The 20,791-nt window shown below is 37.7% G+C and overlaps 1 protein-coding gene across 3 annotated transcripts in view; it reads left to right on the forward strand.

Moving 5' to 3' along the window:
* The window catches only part of RGL1 (ral guanine nucleotide dissociation stimulator like 1), a 270,733-nt gene that overhangs the window by 172,660 nt on the left and 77,282 nt on the right, over positions 1-20,791 (forward strand). For all 3 annotated transcript variants that reach the window (XM_081223516.1, XM_081223514.1, XM_081223515.1), the window contains one exon: positions 9,813-10,021. In XM_081223516.1, the coding sequence (XP_081079642.1) occupies positions 9,813-10,021 (209 nt within the window). The remainder of the gene's footprint in view (positions 1-9,812; positions 10,022-20,791) is intronic.

A 20,791-nucleotide genomic window follows, 5' to 3' on the forward strand; every position in this document is an offset into this window, starting at 1 on the left:
TTAGTTTTCTGGTAGCATCTTTAGGATTCTCTATGTATAGTATCATGTCATCTGCAAACAGTGACAGCTTTACTTCTTCTTTTCCGATTTGGATTCCTTTTATTTCCTTTTCTTCTCTGATTGCTGTGGCTAAAACTTCCAAAACTATGTTGAATAAGAGTGGTGAGAGTGGGCAACCTTGTCTTGTTCCTGATCTTAGTGGAAATGGTTTCAGTTTTTCACCATTGAGGACAATGCTGGCTGTGGGTTTGTCATATATGGCCTTTATTATGTTGAGGAAAGTTCCCTCTATGCCTACTTTCTGCAGGGTTTTTATCATAAATGGGTGTTAAATTTTGTTGAAAGCTTTCTCTGCATCTATTGAGATGATCATATGGTTTTTCTCCTTCAATTTGTTAATATGGTGTATCACGTTGATTGATTTGTGTATATTGAAGAATCCTTGCATTCCTGGAATAAACCCCACTTGATCATGGTGTATGATCCTTTTAATGTGCTGTTGGATTCTGTTTGCTAGTATTTTGTTGAGGATTTTTGCATCTATGTTCATCAGTGATATTGGCCTGTAGTTTTCTTTCTTTGTGACATCCTTGTCTGGTTTTGGTATCAAGGTGATGGTGGCCTCGTAGAATGAGTTTGGGAGTGTTCCTCCCTCTGCTATATTTTGGAAGAGTTTGAGAAGGATAGGTTTTAGCTCTTCTCTAAATGCTTGATAGAATTCACCTGTGAAGCCATCTGGTCTTGGGCTTTTGTTTGTTGGAAGATTTTTTATCACAGTTTCAATTTCAGTGCTTGTGATTGGTCTGTTCATATTTTCTATTTCTTCCTGATTCAATCTTGGCATGTTGTGCGTTTCTAAGAATTTGTCCATTTCTTCCAGGTTGTCCATTTTATTTGCATAGAGTTGCTTGTAGTAATCTCTCATGATCTTTTGTATTTCTGCAGTGTCAGTTGTTACTTCTCCTTTTTCATTTCTAGTTCTATTTATTTGAGTCTTCTCCCTTTTTTTCTTGATGAGTCTGACTAATGGTTTATCAATTTTGTTTATCTTCTCAAAGAACCAGCTTTTAGTTTTATTGATCTTTGCTATCGTTTCCTTCATTTCTTTTTCATTTATTTCTGATGTGATTTTTATGATTTCTTTCCTTCTGCTAACTTTGGGATGTTTTTGTTCTTCTTTCTCTAACTGCTTTAGGTGCAAGGTTAGGTTGTTTATTCGAGATGTTTCCTGTTTCTTAAGGTGGGATTGTATTGCTATAAACTTCCCTCTTAGAACTGCTTTTGCTGCATCCCATAGGTTTTGGGTCGTCGTGTAACTTCTCAAGCAACTTACTGACCTTGTTCTCCGGGCATCTTTTGGAGCCCTTGAGTGAAGTCATTCATCTTTCTTGGACTTAATTTACCCATTTAAGAAACCACAATAATGAAGGGGAAGTTTCGTTTTCCTCCAAAGAGGGTGTTTAACACAAAAACAGTATTTTAAAAAAATCTTTAGGTGTTAAAGATCTCAGTCAATGTCAGGAAGTAAGAGGGATAATGCCAGAGAATACTTGATGTCATAAGACCTAATTTTGGTGAAAGTAATTGGGGTAGGGGAAAGAAAGTGAAAAGAGAAGGATTGTAGTATGACATACAATATTTTCTTTTATCTGTAGAATCCTGAATAGTTCTTGTAACCGTTCAACATGCTTTCAGATCTATTATCTAATTTTATCTCTTTCTTACAACAGTCCTATGAAATATGGAGATTCTAGTCTTAGGTGTACAAATAAGGAGACTGAATACCCAATACTGTGTCACTTTGCATTTTAATGCAACACGCTGTAATAGAAAGACAGGGTTATTTTTATATCCTGACTCTGTCAGTTATGCTAATTGGCTGGCTAACTGGGTGAGACAGCTCACTTCTCCAAACCTCAGTGTCCTCAAGTCAAGTAAGAATAATTCCTACACCCAAGGATTGATGTAAGGATTGAGCATCTAACCCATAAAGGCTCAGTAAATATCTGTTAACCGTCTCTTCCTTTTTATTTCGGGCATAAGGATGATTTTCTTAGAATTAATTTGCAGCTTATGAATAGGGAAACCTATTTTTTTTAAAGCCAGTTTACTTCGGTGTATCTTTCAGAGAGAGGTACTCAAGATAAACTAAATCAGTCTTCATACTTTGCCCTAGATTGGATCACCTGATAGGATGCTTGAAAGATACCTTGTCACTCTGTAGGTAGCCAGTTCTACAAGCCCGTGCATGGTCTCGGAACACTCACTACCTGTGCCAAATGCAGTGCTGAGGGTAGAGTGCTTGCCAGGGACTCTGTGTCCCAGAGCTTTGTGGGAACTGTGAAGTGCAACTGTACACTTGAATTTATAAGTCCACATAGGCTTGAAAGATTCATTTTTGGAGCGGAAAAGGAGTAAGCTGGATAGTCATTCCTCGAATTCTGAAACCCAGGGGAATAACGATTTTGCTGGCATTTTGATAATGGGGCTTGATTTTTATGCTTGTGTCGTAATAGGTGATAATAATAGTGGGAACTGAATGTTTACTTTGCTTAAAACTGAATTTATCCCATAGGAAAGTGGGGAGGATAAGAGATTCCTTAATGTGGTGTTCAGAAGAAGAATCAAGCTAATGATTCAGTTGGGAAACATCAGGCAACTGCCACCCTCTGCTCCCGCAAAGACTGGTGAAGGAACACTTTACATCTCAACAGGAGATGAAGCCCCGTGGAGCTGTCGGTGGGATTTATGGAGGGCTGGGAAAGTTGCTGGGCTGTGAGGAAGCCTTTCCATTCAAGGCAGGCTTCATTCACAGAGAATATTAGGTCCCACAGAAGCTCACTACTCCCTGCTGACCGTTTCAGACAGAGGTTGGCTGGGTTGCACAAAAACAGAATGAGTTCCAGAAAGCCAGGGCGCCTGTTAACCTATGACCTCAGCATAGGAAGACCTTGGGCATTTGAGGCCTGAATGTGTGAGACAGGAGGGAGCTGTGAATTTTGCAAGTTCACTCTGGACACTAAAAACCCTGACAATTTGTGATGTAATTTGGCACGTGCAGCGGTGACTATTTTAGTTCAAACCTCCCTCCCCCCATAACTGTAAATCCTTGAACTTCTCAAAATAGCATGTGATTTCTTCATTTTGCAAAGCCAATGACCAAGACATTGAAACTTCAAGTTATTGCCCTAGGTACCATAGTAAATTGGCCTCAGAGATGGAAAGGGAAGCCATTTAATCATCTTAATCATTAGCGTTCTGAGTTTCAAGCAGCAGAGTAGCATATAAAAGTGAAATTATTTTATTTGAAAAACGTAGTCAGCAAACTCCCTTAAATCCACTTAAGTTTTGAATCTGCCTCCTTAGAGACTCCTTAAATCCTTAAAGGAGGAGGACCAGAATGCCAGCAGTAGGGGTTCGTGTGAGAGAAGATCCAGTCTGTTATGGGTTAACACCAGGCGGAACAGATTCACAGCCAGGAGGACGACCATTTTTTAGGAGATGGAAAACACAACTTCCTGTTTCCCCTTGGAGAGTTCCTGGACTCTTTGGGACGATCTAGGAAACTCTGCTGAGACAGGATGGTGGAAGGGACTGGGATTTCTATCTGATAAAACACTGGCCCTTGTTTGTTATTACAGCTCTCTTAGCATTTTCCTGAGGATGAAGCGTACTCATCGTAGAAATCTGACCGCATTCTAACGTGTGTGGCTTCAAGCAAAGTCCGCTCTTGGGGATCCTGTAATTGTTTTAAGAGCACGTTAATTTGTCAGGCACGTGCTCCTCTATCTCTTCTCCTTTTTTTTCTTAGTTCAGAGGCATAATTTTCTATCTTCTGTGAGGTCTACGGTCATGGTGACAACACACATGCCTTAACTGGAGTGGACACAGAAAGAGAAAAATGTTCTACCAATATGAAGTCTCTCCTGAATTTGCCATTGGCCTAATCTGAGGGGGACTTCTAGGCAGTGGTGTGCTGATAAATCACCTCTCCAGACCCAAAGCCCCGATTTGTAGCCAGTTTGCCAATTTCCATGGTGTAGATATTTCCACCATGGCCAGATTCACAATACCAACATGAGGTCATGGAACATAGGATTGAGGAATGTCTACAATCAGCTCTTGCAAGCGGGACAGGCTGGCTCCAGCATGCTGTGGGCTAGACCTCGATATGTTTGTGTAATTAGGTGGAAGGTGCATATGTTGGCATCTATATGAATCTGGCAGTGAAGATTACTCCTGGATTCTCTGTCCAGAAGTGCTACCACGGATCAGGTGAGTGTAAATTTGCCATATGTGCAGGGCTTCTTCCGGTGCTTGACATCTTTGCTCTTGGAACCCTCTTAATTTGGGTATTCTTCCAGATGCCATCCTCTGCCCTCTAGTCTTTTTTTCTGTTCACTCTGCCTGGAGGCTGAAGCTGTTTTAATTGATGTGACTCCTATATATTTCCATCTTAGACCTATCCCCCAGCTTTTGGATTCTGACTGCCTGTTGGACTGTACCATTGGAAAATCCCAAAGATACTTCAAATTTTACATTTCTTTCCCCCCCGCCCTTGTTTTGGCCATGCTGTGCAACCTGTGGGATCTTAGTTCCCCGATCTGGGTTTGAACCAGTGCCCCCTGCAGTGGAAGTGCAGAGTCCTAACCACTGGACCGCCAGGGAATTCCCAAGTTTTACATTACTAAAGTGGAATTCAGTGCCTCTGCCTCACAAGAATCTGGCTTCTCTTTCTCAGTTTTCTTTCATGTGGGTGGTATCCTTATCTTTCCCATCACTTTCAGATGCTACCTCTATGTAGACTCGCTCCTGGTTCTTCCATGGTATCTGCGTATCTGTCCACCATTTTACTCATATTGCATTATAATGGTTTCTCTGTGTCTGTTTCCTCCTTCAGACTGAACATCCTGGGTGTCTGAACTACATGCTCTTTACCTTTGTATCTCTACTGTCTTGCACAGTGCCTGGCACATAGTACGGTTTGGTTAATGTGTGCCTGAATAAGTAGATGAATAAATGAGAGATCCGTTCCGTACCCTTTGTATGCACTTAGCAGCGAATTGCCAGACTTAGGAAATAAAAGTACAGGATGCCAGGTTAATTTGGAAATTCAGATAAACAACAAATCATTTTTCAGTATGAGTAGGTCCTAAATACTGCATGAGACATACTTACGCTCCCAAATTACTCATTTATTATTTTTCTGAAATTAAAATTTAGCTGGGCATCCTAGCAACCCTAACCTAGCAAAAGAAGTTAGTTGACACCCAGAGTAGAAGTTCACACGATGCAGAAGCTCACACTGAGCTTGACATCACATGCCTTAAGTTTCGTATAGACTGTGCCTTACATCTCTGAATGTCCCACGTGTAAATAGATCTCTATACTCAGATGCACTGGCCTCTCCATAATGTTCTGCTTTGTGCCGTTACATACACGTATTTTTTCTTTGCATGGCAAGGTGGACAAATGATCAGAGTTTGTGAGTCATCTCACAGTATTTCCTATACTGTGGTGGTTTCTTATTGTTTCTGGGTGGTGGTTGCAGAGCATTTGAATAGATGTTACAAAATAGACCCTTGGTGTTCTGGGATGAGCGTACAGAGAGCAATGTGCTATTCTTAAAGTTCTGTAAAACCTTGGCTCTGGGTTTTAGATTTTCTTAGGGAGTTATATATGACTGGAAGAGTGCTCACTATTTACGTTTCTGCTCAAGCCAGGCTGCCTGAGAACTGATGTACTGAAGATTAAGCATGGCTTGGAGAAGAACTTCATACTGTCTCCAGTCTAATGAGGTTGTTTACTTAACACGTTCCCTGTTAACGTATCAGATGACTAAAGGATTATATTGATTGAAGACAATTTTTTAAAAATTAGAAACACCCAAGTTGTGAACAGTTTATGTTTTCAAAGGCGAAAGAGTATATTTCTCAATGACTGGAAACACGATTGAAACATGGCACATTTCATCTCTCACATTCTCCTTCTCCTGTTCCCCTTATGTCAAAATTGGTAATTATGGAAATTCCATGGCTAGGACAGTTGGGCAGGGTTTTAGATATTTACCCCATAGGAGTCAGACATGTTCTCTTAGGAAAAGCTGAATTCTAATGGCAGAAGGATTGGCCAAAAAAACAATTAGGAAACATTCTTGTGGCCTCAGTATCATGATCTTGTCAGTAAAGCGATGGTCTCTGATTAAATCCAGATTGAGCTGTTTCCTGTTAGCGTGCTAACCCAGAGGGCATGCTCAGCCCTCCGTGTCTTGCTCTTCTAAGTCTGGGTTTTTAAACACTTGTCTGCCAAGGCTCTCCCCGCCGCCTCTCCCAACTATTCTTTTAAACTAGAATTTAAAGGTATTGAGATATTATAAACAAAAACAGACTCTAAAGTCTCTTAAGGGTCACGTAGCTATTGAATATTTTGCTGCAAAAATGAAACTACAATTTTAGCTTCTCCATTCTAACCATAGGCGTAGTGTATTTTTGTGTGTTTCACTTTTGTATCATTTTATTTCCATTCCAGTAACAAGCAGATAATTACAAAATTTTTATTTCATAAAAATGTACTTTATTTCAATGTTGGTAAATTAAAACTCATCTTCGAAAATCTGGCCTTCCCCCTGTTATAGCAAAGAGATATTAGGGTGCTTAGCAAATGTGCAGAAAATGAGAGTAAGCAAGTGCTCTGACATCTTAAGTTGCATTGTTAACTTTTGTGAGAATGGCTTTAGGCATCAGAGCAATTCCTGTACTTCAGTTTATGATATTGCCATTGATGCTCACCTGTTGCCATGAGAGAATGATTTGTAAAATCTAAATATTCAAAATATTCTATTAGCCATTCTGTTAGCTCAATCATGGTTCTTCCTAATGTACAGATAAAAACACTGAGGAACAGAAACCATTGAAGGGACTTATGGGGATCAAGCATGCGTACTGAGATTTTTTTCAGAGTAAAAGGAGTGAAGGGAGGCGACTGGGGTAATGAGTAACATGATTCCATTCCCAAGGGAGAAATGTGGCTTCCTGCCAAATCTGCTTTCTGGCAGGAAAAGGGACCCACTTCATCAGGGTCTTTGACAAGCATTTTTCTCTGTGTTTGAATTTTTGGCGACATCACTGCTTAGGGAAAAATCAGTTCTTTTAAATAGTTATTACTTGTAATAAGAAAAGATTTAAAGTGGAATTTGCATTGTGAGTAAAGTAAGAATCATCAAAGTATAAAATTGTTTGGTGAGGGAACCCTGACATTGTCACAAGGTAAGGAAACTTGATTTAGGATTAGAGCTTGACTATCTGTAGAAACTGAGAAGCCATTCCTTTTGTTGTTGTTAACATTTGAAATTGAGGTATATTTTTTAACTACTACTTTTTAATATTATCAGACTGATCATTATTTTGGCCAGATCTTTAGAGGTGACAAAGTGAAAAACACAAAATATCCCTAAATTTTGGTAGTAAGAAAGAGATCAAAGGAACATAGATTTTTTTACATTAATTTTTATTGAAGTGTAGTTGCTTTACAAGGTTGTGTTAGTTTCTTGCTGTACAGCAAAGCGAATCAGTCATATGTGTACATATATACACTTGTTTTTAGCTTTCCTTCGCATTTAGGTCACCACAGAGCACTGAGTAGAGTTCCCTGTGCTATATAGTAGGTTCTCATTAGTTATCTATTTTGACCGTGGTAGTGTATGTATGTCAGCCCCAATCTCCCAGTCATCCCATCCCCCTCTTTCCCCCTTGGTAACCGTAAGTTTGGAACAAAGATGTTTGAAGATAAAAATTAACATTTTATTTTATAATGTCTTGATTTTTCTTTTTTTAAGTAAAAAGTGGCATATGTGAATTAAGTTTGAAATGCATCACAGTGACTTACTAAGCTAACATTTTCCAAAGTATGTTCCTTCTGATGTTCTGCAAGATGCTCTGAGACTAAAGGGAAATCCATTAGAAAATGTCATATACCATATCCTTCTTTTGGAGTTTCATACCATGTTAACATATTAAAAACTTTAAGAAATTCTACAACACAGAAGTATATTGGACTTTGTTTAACTCTATAGTTTCCAAACCTGACTGCAGGACCTTTTGTTTTGGAGCTAGTGTTTTACAGCACACACTTAGGACAACACTGTACCAAGTAATTAAAAACATAATTAGACTTTGAAACCATATATATTCTTCATTTGTTGTTTCTAGTTAAAGTTAACTGAAGCTCCTGGAAGACAGATGGATACTATTAGGCCTATTCTAAAACTACATACAGTGTGATAAAGAATGATTGTAAGGCCATGATCTGAGTCAACAGGCCTAAGAGGCCTAAAGAAACATTTGGTATTTTGACTGAACCAGAACCCTTTCCTTGGTAAAGTAAAAGTATCTTTCAAAAATTAAATAAAGAAATCAAGTCATCCACCGCATATGCTGGAGTCTTAATATTAACTCCTGCTAGCAGTTAGCTGTGATGACATTAAGCTATTCTAAGCCCCTTCTAAAAGTGATGGCCTTTGCTTTGGTCTTACAGAAGGCAATCTTGCCTGCTAATTTCCTTCCAGTGGTTTAACTTTTGACAGGCCAGGTGAAGAAATAGCAAACGTGACTTAATAAGCACAATATCATCATTTAGAGGTTCGGTTCTCTCTTTTTTGCCCCTTTTCTTTAATCTTCACACGTCTGATGATTTCAATTTAGGAAAATCTGATATAAAACAATTCACACTTAAAATTCAGAGATATCGCCTGGTGATTGTTTGCATTGCTTAGAATGATTATTTGCTTAGAAAAAGTTCCTCTCTGTAGGGCATCTTCCCCTATGCCTATGAAGGACAGGTTAAACTTTGAAAATCACGTAGCTGTATAATTTGTTAGGCACAGGTTTATTGTAGAATGTAAGGCACACCTGTATTTTTCTTCAGTTTATTTCACTTCCCTCATGCTCAGTTTTGAAGCTTTACAGATATTATCACTAATCTAGTTCTTTAGTATTATGGTTTATGTCTCCAAGGTGCAGTTATACCTACCAATACTATTCACAGTTTCATTCTCATGTGATAGCTACTTTTCAGAAGGAAACGTCTTCTCTTGTACATTGCAAGTCTCCAGAAGGCAGGGGTCACGCACCCACCTACGCTTTCCATTACTCGTCAAAGATTAGCCGAGGTCTGCTCCGTACAAACACTTCTCAGCCAACTCTGTTGATGACCAGTGATACTGAATCAGAAAGTGTGTTGCCTCCCATGAACTAAAGAACATCAGATCGCGGTCAGATCTCCCTAGATGTCTGTGGAGAGCATACTCTTCCCATGGCTGATTTTTTCAAGCTATCAGCATGATGTCATCTGGCTCACACAAATCTAAATATTTAACAATCAGCTCTCCAAAGCCAGCACGATCGGTTCCGGCACACCATTGTAGGAGCTGTCTTTGAGAGTGAGTTTGAAAACTTACCGTGGAACAATACAGAGGGAGTGATTGATAAAGATTTGCTAAACTTGGTCCTGGGGGTCATAGAAAGCATTCTCGACAGGATATGCCAGCAACCTAGTTCTTGATAGGGAAGTAAGTAGAAGCACATGTAACCTCTATGAAGTAATACCTCTACTTCTAGAGAGGAAGGGAATGCACATACCACCCCTACATGCCCCCGCCCGCCCATCCAGCTCTACTACACTCACAGGTGCGAGGATTGCCTTACCTGACTTCCTGTAGGGAAATTAAGGGAAAACATGCTTCAACTACTTCAATGTTTTCAGTTTTACCTTAGGGAGTCATTCCTCCTGATCAAAATCATGAATTTATTGTACAGGTTGAAGGCGACCAGCTGCCTCCGGGGCATACAGTCAGTCAGTATGAGACGTGTAAGATCAGGACCATAAAAGCTGGCACGTTGGAGAAGCTCGTGGAGAACCTGCTGACAGCTTTTGGGGACAATGACTTTACCTACATCAGCATCTTCCTGTCAACGTACAGAGGCTTTGCCTCCACTAAAGAAGTGCTGGAGCTGCTGCTGGACAGGTAAGAATCTGAAGGGGTGTGAGAGGCGACAGAAAGGTCAGGCTGTTTGCAGAGTGAAGGCATGAGGTTCTGAATCACCTGCACTTGGTATGCTGAGAGAGAGACACGTGAGGAAGGGTTACCTGGAAGGAAGGACCTTTGGAACAAAGGGCATGGAGATTATTCAGGAGCTTCTTCACTGTCCATTTCTGGTAAAAATATCTCACAAAAACATCTATAAAAGAGTTAGGAGTACCTATCATAAAGGTAGATTCAATTGTTTATAGATTTCAGTTATCATTTGCCACTCTACAATTTTCTCCATGTTTTCATAATTTTCTAAATTAGTCAATTAACCAGGAACCTTATTGGGTTGTTGTGAGAATTAAAATTGCTAAATGTACTATTAACAATCACCATGTATTGGCTGCTTTACGGGTATGCACAGACATATCGTCCTTGATCTATGTTGTTAAGTCATAAGTTACACAGAATAAATAGAGCAGTGTGCATTATAATTCACACATTGATAATTGATAGCTGTATTTCCCCCCATTATTTTTGTTTTATTTATATAATTAAGCTTGATCTTTTAAAAATTATTATTAAATTGACTTGGTATTGGGAAGAAGAAAACTGTCAGCTAAACGATTGCTTTAGAATCATGAGAGTCCTCATCCACATCCTTGTATTCTGGGGTTTCCTGCATAAGGAAGGAAGGAAGGAAGGAAGGAGGGAAGGAAGGAGGGAGGGAGGGAGGAAGGGAGGGAGGGAGGGTATTCTGTTTGACTTAGTGAATATTGATTTTTAACTAGATTTTTAAATTTTGAAAGTAATAGATGCTCGTGTTAAAAATTCTTATACCATAGAAGGGTATAAAAAGAAACGTTAATGTTTTCTCATATTACTACTTTTTCCTAAATAACATTTATTAGGTTTTTTAAAATACGTGGAAGTAGGAAGAAAAAAAATAGATACAAACTGTAACCTAATTAGGCAGATAACACATATTAACATTTTAGAAATAGAAGTAATCCATGTATATAAAGTTCAAACAATTCAGAAAATTATGAAAAAAAAATAAGAAATAAAAAGAAAAAATTTCTACTTCCCCAAGTCCCATTTCCAGTCCCATTCTTCCTGGATAATAACTGTAAATTATTCCTTCTGTATTATTCCCAAGTTTTTCTGGGTGTATAGAAATGTGTGTTTATATATTTTTATTTATGTATGATTTTATCATATATATTTATGATATAAATAGACTCATAGTACATAGTGTGTTCTGTGCCTTGCTTTTTTCGCTTATCTTTGTCTTGGAGATTTGTTTACTCAGTAAGTTCTTCAACATATATAAAGGGCTTAGAACAGCGGCTGGCATAGTGAAAGCTCAAGAAATGTAAGTTATTGTTATTTTAAAGTCAGCACATATAGATAGGTTTACTATATTCTTTTTAGTGGCTTTACAGTACTTATTGAATGGAGTATTCTATGGATGGACAGTTAAGCTCTCTCCAGTTTAATTTGTTTTTAAACTTTTAAACAGTGCTGCAAAGAGTGTCTTTGAGTATATATTTTCTAAGTATTTGTTTGAGAACTCTATAGGATAATTTCATAGAAGAGCAGCTGATGGGTCAAAACATATAAGCATTTTAAAATGTGAAAGACGTTGCTAGACTGCCCTCCAGAAAGCTGTACCAACCACTCTCCTGTCCATAGAAAATGAGAGTGTCCCTTTGCTTTCCCTACACTCTTACCAGCTGTATTTTCATGTCTGCAATTGAAACCATCTCTGCTATCATCTGTCCATTGAAAAGTAGCTCATTGTTTTTATATTTATGTTTCTTACATTTATGAGTGAGGTATAGCATGTTTTAAAATACTTATTGGTCATTTGTGTTTTTTGTGCACTCTCTGTTCATATCTTTATTTTTATTTTGGACTATTGTTATCTAATTGTTGATCATCTAATTGTAACTCTTTGTATATTATCAAAATTAGGTTTTTTTGCCTATCATATGTTGGAAATATTTTTTTCTAATTTGTCCCTTGGTTTTAAAAGTTGTTTACAAATATTCTTTTTTGTGAAGACATTAAAAATTCTTTTTATGCAGTCATGTTTATCAGTCTTAAGAAAGGCCTTTAATAATCTAATTCTGTTACGACACGAATAAGGTTATTGATAACAGTGAGTTTTTCTCAAGATATTTTCCTCATAGATGCATAAAGAGTGAAATCGTTTGGACCAATGGTTATTGATATGTTCATATTCAGGAACATTCACAGAACGTCTATACTTTATTATGCAGTGATCCGGTTAAGATAACTCTGGACTTTGACATAGGTGGGAAGTTCCGTAGTTTTTTTTCACATAGCAGTACTTAAAATATTAAGCCTGGAATATAAACCTGTGGGATTAGTGAGTCATTTCTTTCATAGTTTGTTTGCTTGTATAATACCTCACACCTATAAATAGAACCTGAAGAATTATATGAATTTTCTTTCCACTGTTTCATATTTATAAAAAGGATGCAGTATGCTAACTGTTGGCAGGCAGAATGAGGAAATAGGTCAACACATCAAAAACTCCTACAAGTTTTATTTGGAATTGGTAACCTCTTCTGCTTATTGGGTAACTCCATTGATAATAGACCACAGATGTCCATAGTCAGTAAAAGAGTACACGTGAATTCCAGCTGCTCATCATAAATAGTGGGCATACACACAGGAACTAGAGTGTTTAGTCTGTGGCTCATGTACATCCAGCTTTTATTTGATGATTTTAAAAAATCAGTTTGTTCTCCTGTCACGGTGGGTAGACATTTTTGGATTGTTAAAATATTGCTAGATGACAATTGTTAAATAACAGAATCAACATGAATTCAAATTACATTTAATTCAAGCAATCATTTAAGGTATAACTGAATGAAGAGTTAAGGTATATCTTGAACTGTTTAGGTAGGCCAAGGCTTGACCTTGAATTTAATCTCATAGTCAGATCCTTTGATTCTGACATGAGTGGAATCAACACGTACTGAATGTCTATAAAATACCCAGTGCTCTGCAAGACACCATGTGGACGAAGCAGAAATTTGAGACTTGGTAAGTTCTCACCCTTGTGATGAATTTACTGTGAAGCTGCTGGTATTTAACCTCCAGGGGCCCTCACTTGCAGTCCACTCTACGTAATTTATATTCATAATTTTATATTCTTTTTCTTAGAGAGGGCCCCTCAGATTACATATGCTGGCCCCGCAAAACATGGATCCACCCTCACAACTTAATATTTTACTGCAAAAGATAATTACGTGCAGAAAACAAGTAGACAACTACTTAAAATGGTGTTATAGTGAAACTCTGACATGTTCTACAGAAGTTCAGAGAAATAAATCCCACTTATTTTGCTTCCTCTGCAGAAATTTGGATTTGTCCATATATGTACAAACTTCATTATAAATATTTCTTCCTCATTCCATTTCCTACTCTCTCTTATATCCTATGGCCAAATGTTAGTCTTTGATTTTAACCAAAATGCAGATTCTGTGAAACACTCGGTTCTTAAATTGGTTGTCGGGGGTTTTAATGTCTGTAATTGGGAGGTAAGCAGTAAAGCTGTGTGAACTTGCCTTTTCTGAAAATAAGCTAGATACTCTATTTTATTATTAGTAAATGGTGGTAGACTTGTTTTTGGGTCTCTGGTGTTCTGATGTTATTTTTAAAATAATTTCTCTTGGATTCTTAATAGTAGATTACTTATCCTTTGTGAAATTAACACCAAGAAGTTATTACGGGATGTGCTAATCCTAACCAGTCATGAATGAATTGAAGGCAGATGCTGTGGCATTTATTTCCCTCCAGAGAAAAGTATATTTGAAATCAAGCTTTGATTTTTCTTAAGACTTCCAATCGTGTGGCTTTTCTCATATGGAACTGTTTGCTTTCTGTGATTTAAAAATATTTTTAATAGTCCTTTTCATTTTGCTAATATGAGCCTTTGTGATTGAGCAGTGGACAGTGGTTTGAAGTCATATATGGCTAATTCCTTGTGTTTGCTTTATCCCTTACTTGGGGGCGATCAGCAGTTAACAAGAAATCCTGTTTTCTGTGCTGCTCGCTGTGGCTCAGAGTTAATTCTAGGGCTCATTGGCTTCCTTTTAACCTAAGAGAAAGTTTGAGTTGTGGTTTAGCTGTGTTGGGGCTTTGAGATTTTATTTTTTCTAACTTTAAACATACATTTCACTTAAAAATATATTCTTCCCACCATACCATTAAAAAAAAAAGTGAGGAAATTGGATACCACTGAAAATGCCCAACCTCAAATGTAGGGAGAAACCTACTTCAGCTAGTGATCCTCACTGAGAACCATGAAGTGTCTATACAAATATCTAGATTTTTCTTCAGATAGCTGTCACATAAGCTACTTTTGGGTTCTTTCTTGGTCATTCTCTCTTTCTCTGATATCAGGAATGAGCAGAACTGCCGAGGACAAACATAATGGGGTGAACTAAATCTCTAGAGACTTTTGCCAAGCTGCTCATGGCACTCAGGTCACAGTTTGGAAAGGACTGAGTAATAATCTGAATTGCCCCCCCTTCATTTTGAGTGAATTCTCCCAGTGCAGGACTTTTAGAGAATAAAGGTTGAAGCCATCCCATAAACACTGTGCTTTTCAGACCAATCTGACTTGAATTTGCTTGCTTTAAGTCATAGAGAGGAGACTAATTCAGTGGGTCTTTGAACTTATTTCTTATTCCCATGTTGGATTGCCATGCAATTTCACAGACTTTTATCTTATTTAGTTCATTTATCATTACCTGCATGTTTATAGATAAGGAAATTGAGGCTCAGAAACATTCAGTCAGTAAGAGGCAGAGTTGGAATTAAAACCTATCTCTTTCCAACTTGGAAGCTCTTTTCAAGCACACCAAATCACCTCCCATGTCATTTAAAGTGTCATTTAAGGGACTTCCCTGGTCGTCCAGTGGCTAAGTTTCTGTGCTACCAATGCAGGGGGCCCGGGTTCGATCCCTGGTCAGGGAACTAGATTCCACATGCAGCTAAGAGTTCATATGTGGCAACTAAACATCCCACATGCCACAGTGAAGATCCCATGTGCTGCAGCTAAGACCCAGCACAGCCAAATAAATAAATATTTTTTAAAAAGTCATTTAAAAATGTTACTTTAAAAAAATTAATTAATTAAAGAGAACATGGGCTTTAGGCACGTGGGCTTCGGTAGTTGTGGCACACGGGCTCAGTAGTTGTGACTCGCGGGCTCTAGAGCTCAGGCTCAGTAGTTGTGGCGCAGGGGCTTAGCTGCTCTGCAGCATGTGGAATCGTCCCGGGCCACGGCTTGAACCCGTGTCCCCTGCATTGGCAGGCAGATTCTTAACCACTACACCACCAGAGAAGTCTCCATGTTAGTGTTATTTTTAAAGAAAGGGATGATTTGGGTATCCCACTCAGCTATCCTTTTCTCTGTTACCTCAGTTGATTTTCCTTGGAAACTGGATTTCCTGAGGAATACTCCCTTCACATGGTTGTGAGCAGGTCATTTGAACATCAGTGCTCCTATTCATCCATCCATTGAAATGATATTTACCAGGTGTTTAATATCTACCATGTATTGTACAAGGTGCAGTGCATATAATGGTAAACAGACTGGTCATGACTCTTGCCCTCTTCATGCTTAATGGCTGAGAGTAACATTAAATAAGCATACAAACAAATGTTTGTAATTAAAATCGATACAGTCCTTGAGAGGTAAGAGCTAGGTTCTATGACAGAGACAATAAGAGAGGATTGCGTGGGGGAGGAGGATATTATCAAAACAAAACTAGATGTTGGCCAGTGATATTAGATGGTTAGATAGGTCATGGGCCATCAAGGTCCCTGCTGGGTCCATGGGTCTGGAGTGTTTCTGTTTGTTTGATGTACTCAGACCAAGTCCCCTGACCTGAATGTACTACTTCCCAAAGAGAACTCTTCTTGGAGGGTAGGGAGATAGCAAGTGAAGAAGCTTGGGAGGATTTATGCAGATACATTACCACTATGGGGATAGTAATCTTAAATCCATATTTTATGACACCTGGAGTAGTAACACCATCATGTGTAAAAGCTGATGCACCACCAATAACCAGCAAGAATGGAGCTGCCCTTGCCAGTGAAGCCAGTTCCTCCACAGCATAGAGAAAGCGATCAAATATAAAACTTGAAAACATTTTATTTATTTCCATAGACTTTGTCATAAGTGCTGAATATGCTTCCCCTTCCTTTCAGAGTCTGAAGATATTTTATGGGAAAAGTAGTTTTCCTGTCTTTCTTTTAGTCATGAGATTTATGCCTGAGGTATATATAGTGATAGTTAAGAGCATGGGCTTGGGAGTCAGAAAATGAATTTGATTCCGGTTTTGCACTTCTTACTTGCTCTGCGGCATTGGGCAGGTTGCTTTATCTTACTAGCTTCATTTCCTTATCTATAAAATGAGTGAAAAATAACCCTAAGTTATAGGGCTATTATGAGGGTTAAGCTTGATAATATAAAATTCTTAGTATAGTGGCTGGCAAATATTAAGTGCTTAAGAGATTACCATTGCCTTGTTTTCCTTTCTTCGTGGCACTTATCACTGTTTGAAAGTACCTTTCTTATTTTTTTAATAGAAAATTTTTAAATTTATTTATTTATTTATTTATTGGCTGTGTCAGGTCTTACTTGCGGCACAAGGGATCTTCGTAGCAGCATGTGGGCTTCTCTCTAGTTGCAGTGCACTGGCTTCTCTAGTTGTGGCATGCGGGCTTAGTTGCCCCACAGCGTGTGGGATCTTAGCTCCCTGATTAGGGCTCGAACTAGCGTCCTCTGTATTGCAAGAGGGATTCTTAACCACTGGACCACTAGGGAAATCCCTGAAAGTACCTTTCTTGTTTATCTTGCTTATGTCCTGATAGCTGCCCCTATGCAGAGACCATGTCTGTTTATTTCACTGCCATACCCTTAGAGAGGAACGGTATCTGGCAGTAGATGCTTAGGAACTATTTGTCTAACAAATAAGTAATCACTATTATTCATGCCTATTATGAGCAGGTGCATTGGAAGATACAACAGTGAACATTACCCAGCTTCTGCCTACATTTAGTGGGAGAGACAAATAAATCTATAGACTCATACCATTACTGTCAAGGCAGTTAGGGCTCAATGTATGTTTTTAAAAAAATAAACTGTTTTCAGAATTACCATAGGATCAGGCAATCCCACTCCTGGGCATATACCCTGACAAAACTTAATTCAAAAAGATACATGCACCCCTATGTTCATAGCACTATTCACAATAGCTAAAACATGAAAACAACCTAAATGTCCAACAGATGAATGGATAAAAGAAAAAAATGTGGTACATATATACAATGGGATACTACTCAGCCATAAAAAGGAACAAAATAATTCCATTTGCAGCAACATGGATGCAGCTAGAGATTATCATACTAAGTGAAGTAAGTCAGAAAGAGAAAGACAAATGCCGTATGATATCACTTATATGTGGAATCTAAAATATGGCACAAATGAACCTGTCTACAAAACAGAAACAGACTCACAGATATAGAGATCAGACTTGTGGTTTCTGGGGGTGGGGAGGGAGAGGGATGGACTGGAAATTTGGAGTTGGTAGATGCAAACTATTACATTTAGAATGGATAAATGACAAGGTCCTACTGTATAGCCCAGGGAAATATATCCAATCTCCTGGGATAAACCATAATGGAAAAGAATATTAAAAAAAGAATGTATGTATGTGTAAAACTGAATCACTTTGCTGTACAGCAGAGATTGGAATAATATTGTAAATCAACCATACTTCAATAAAAAAATAGACTATTTTTTAGAAAAGTTTTAGGTTCACAACAAAATTAAGTAGAAAGTACAGAGACTTCCCATATAACTCCTGCACCCAATCATGCCCACACCATCAACATTCCCCCACCAGAATAATACACTTACTATAATCATTGACACATTATTATCACCCAAAGTCCATAGTTTACATTAGGATTCACCCTTGGTGTTGTACATTCTATGGGTTTGGACAAATGTATAATGACTAGTATTATACAGAATAGTTTTGCTTCACTAAAAATCCTCTGTGCTCTGCCTCTGCACCCCTCCCTACCCTACCCTAGTCCCTGTCAATCACTGATATTTTGACTGTCTCTATAGTTTTGCCTTTTCCAGAATGTTTTATTGTTGGAGTCATACAGTATGTAGCCTTTTCAGAATGGCTTCTTTCACTTAGTAACATGCAATTAAGGGTCCTTCATGTTTTTTCAAATCTTGATAGCTCATTTCTTTTTAGTGCTGAATAACATTCCATTGTCTGAATGGACCATAGTTTATTTACCCACTCACTTACTGAAGAACATCTTGGCTGTGTCCAAGTTTTGGCAGTTATGAATAAAGGTGCTGTAAACATCCATGTGCAGGTTTTTGTGTAGACATAAATTTTCAGCTCTTTTGGGTAAATACCAAGGAGCAAGAATTTTGGATCATATGGGAAAAGTATGTTTAGTTTTGTAAGAAATTGTTAAACTCTCTTCCAAAGTGGCTGTACCATTTTGTTTTCCCACCAGCAGTGAATGAGCATTCCTGTTGCTCCACATCCTTGTGATCATTCGGTATTGTCAGTGTTTTGGATTTTTGGCTATTCTGGTTCGTTTGTCTCTCCTTATATACTTTAGAATCAGTTTGTCAAAATCCACAGAATAACTTGCTGGGATTTTGATTGTGATTGCATTGAATCTACAGATCAAGTTGGGAAGAACTGACTTGACAATATTGAGTCTTCCTATCCATGAACATGGAGTCTCTCTCTCCCTTTATTTAGTTCTTCTTTGATATCTTTCATCAGAGTTTTGTAGTTTTCCTTATATAGATCTTGTGTGTATATATACATATATATATATATATATATATATTCTAGATTTAAACCTAAATATTTTAATTTGGGTGGGGAGGGTGCTGATGTAAAGGGTAATATTTTTTTAAAAAAATTTTATTGGGGTATAGTTGATTTACAGTGTTGTGTTAGTTTCAGGTGTACAGCAAAGTGAGTCAGTTATACAGATACATATATCTACTCTTTTTTAGATTATTTTCCCATATAGGCCATTACAGAGTATTGAGTAGATTTCCCAATGCTATACAGTAGGTCCTAATTAGTTATCTATTTTATATATATAGTAGTGTGTATGTGCCAATCCCAGTCTTCCAATTTATCCCTCCCCTGCCGCTTACCCCCCCCGCCCCCCCAACCATAAGTTTATTTTCTACATCTGTAACTCTATTTCTGTTTTGTAAATAAGTTCATTTGTAGCCTTTTTTTTTTTTTAGATTCCACATACAAGTGATATCATATGATATTTGTCTTTCTCTGTCTGACTTAACTTCACTCAGTATGATAATCTCTAGGTCGATCCGTGTTGCTGCAAATGAAGGGTAATATGTTTTTAATTTCAAATTCCACTTGTTTATCGCTGGTATATAGGAAAGTGATTGACTAGTGCATGTTAACCTTGTATTCTGCAATCTTGCATACTAGTTCCAAAAGCTTTTGGTTGATTCTTTTGGATTTTCTATATAGACAATCATGTCATCTGTTATCTCTTCCTTCCCAATCTATTGATATATACCTTTTATTTCCTTTTCTTTTCTCTTTGCATCAGCAGAGATTTCCTGTGCAATGTTTAAAAGCAGTGTGAGAGGGGACATCCTTGCTTAATGGGAAAGCTTTGCATTTCTCAGTGTTAAGTATGTTAGCTATATTTATGTAGATGTTATTTATCGAGTCGAGGAAATTTCTTACTATTCCTAGTCTGCTGAGAGTTTTATCATGAATGGATGTTGGATTTTGTCATATGCTGTTTCTCATCTATTGATATGATCATGTAATTTTTCTTCTTTAGCCTGTTGATATGGTGGATTACATTAACTGATTTTCAAATGTTGAACCAGCTTTGCATACTTGGAATAAATCTCTCTTGGTTGTGCCTTGTTTGATTCAGTTTGCTAATATTTTAAGGATTGTTGCATCTGTGTTCACGAGAGATCTTGGTCCATAGTTTTCTTTTCTTATAATGTCTTTGCCTGGTTTTGGTATTAGGGTAAAGCTGGCCTCATAGAATGAGTTATGTAGCAGTCCCTCTGATCCTGTCTTCTGGAAGTGATTGTAGAGAATTGGTAAAGTTTCTTTATTAAATATTTGGAAGAATTCATCAGTGAACCCCATCTGGATATGGTGCTTTCTGTTTTGGAAGGTTTTTGATTATCGATTAAATTTCTTTAATAATACAGGTCTATTCTGATTGTCTATTTCTTCTTGTGTGAGTTTTATGTAGATATGAATTTCTGACCTATATCACTTTCCTACTCCTTGAAGAATTTCTTTTAATATTTCTTGCAAGGCAAGCCTACTGGCAACAAATTCCCTCAGTTTTTGATTAAGTCTTTATTTCTCTTTCACTTTTAAAGAGTAATTTTGCAGAGTAAAGAATTCTAGGTTGGTATTTTTTTCCTCTCAACACTTTAAATATTTCTTTTCTTGCTTTCTGAGGAGATGGCATATATAATTCTTATCTCTGCTCCTTTTTAGTTAAAGTTAAGGTTTGTTTTTTGCTCTGCCTTCTTTCAAGATTTTTTATTTATCTTTGATTTTCTGAAGTTTGAATATGTAGTGTTTTTGGCATTTATCTGCTTGGTGTTCTTTGAGCTTCCTGGATCTGTGTTTTGTGGCTGATGTTAATTTG

Source organism: Mesoplodon bidens (genome assembly GCF_964165515.1).
Source record: "Mesoplodon bidens genome assembly, chromosome: 2".
Classification (NCBI taxonomy): Eukaryota; Metazoa; Chordata; class Mammalia; order Artiodactyla; family Ziphiidae; genus Mesoplodon; species Mesoplodon bidens.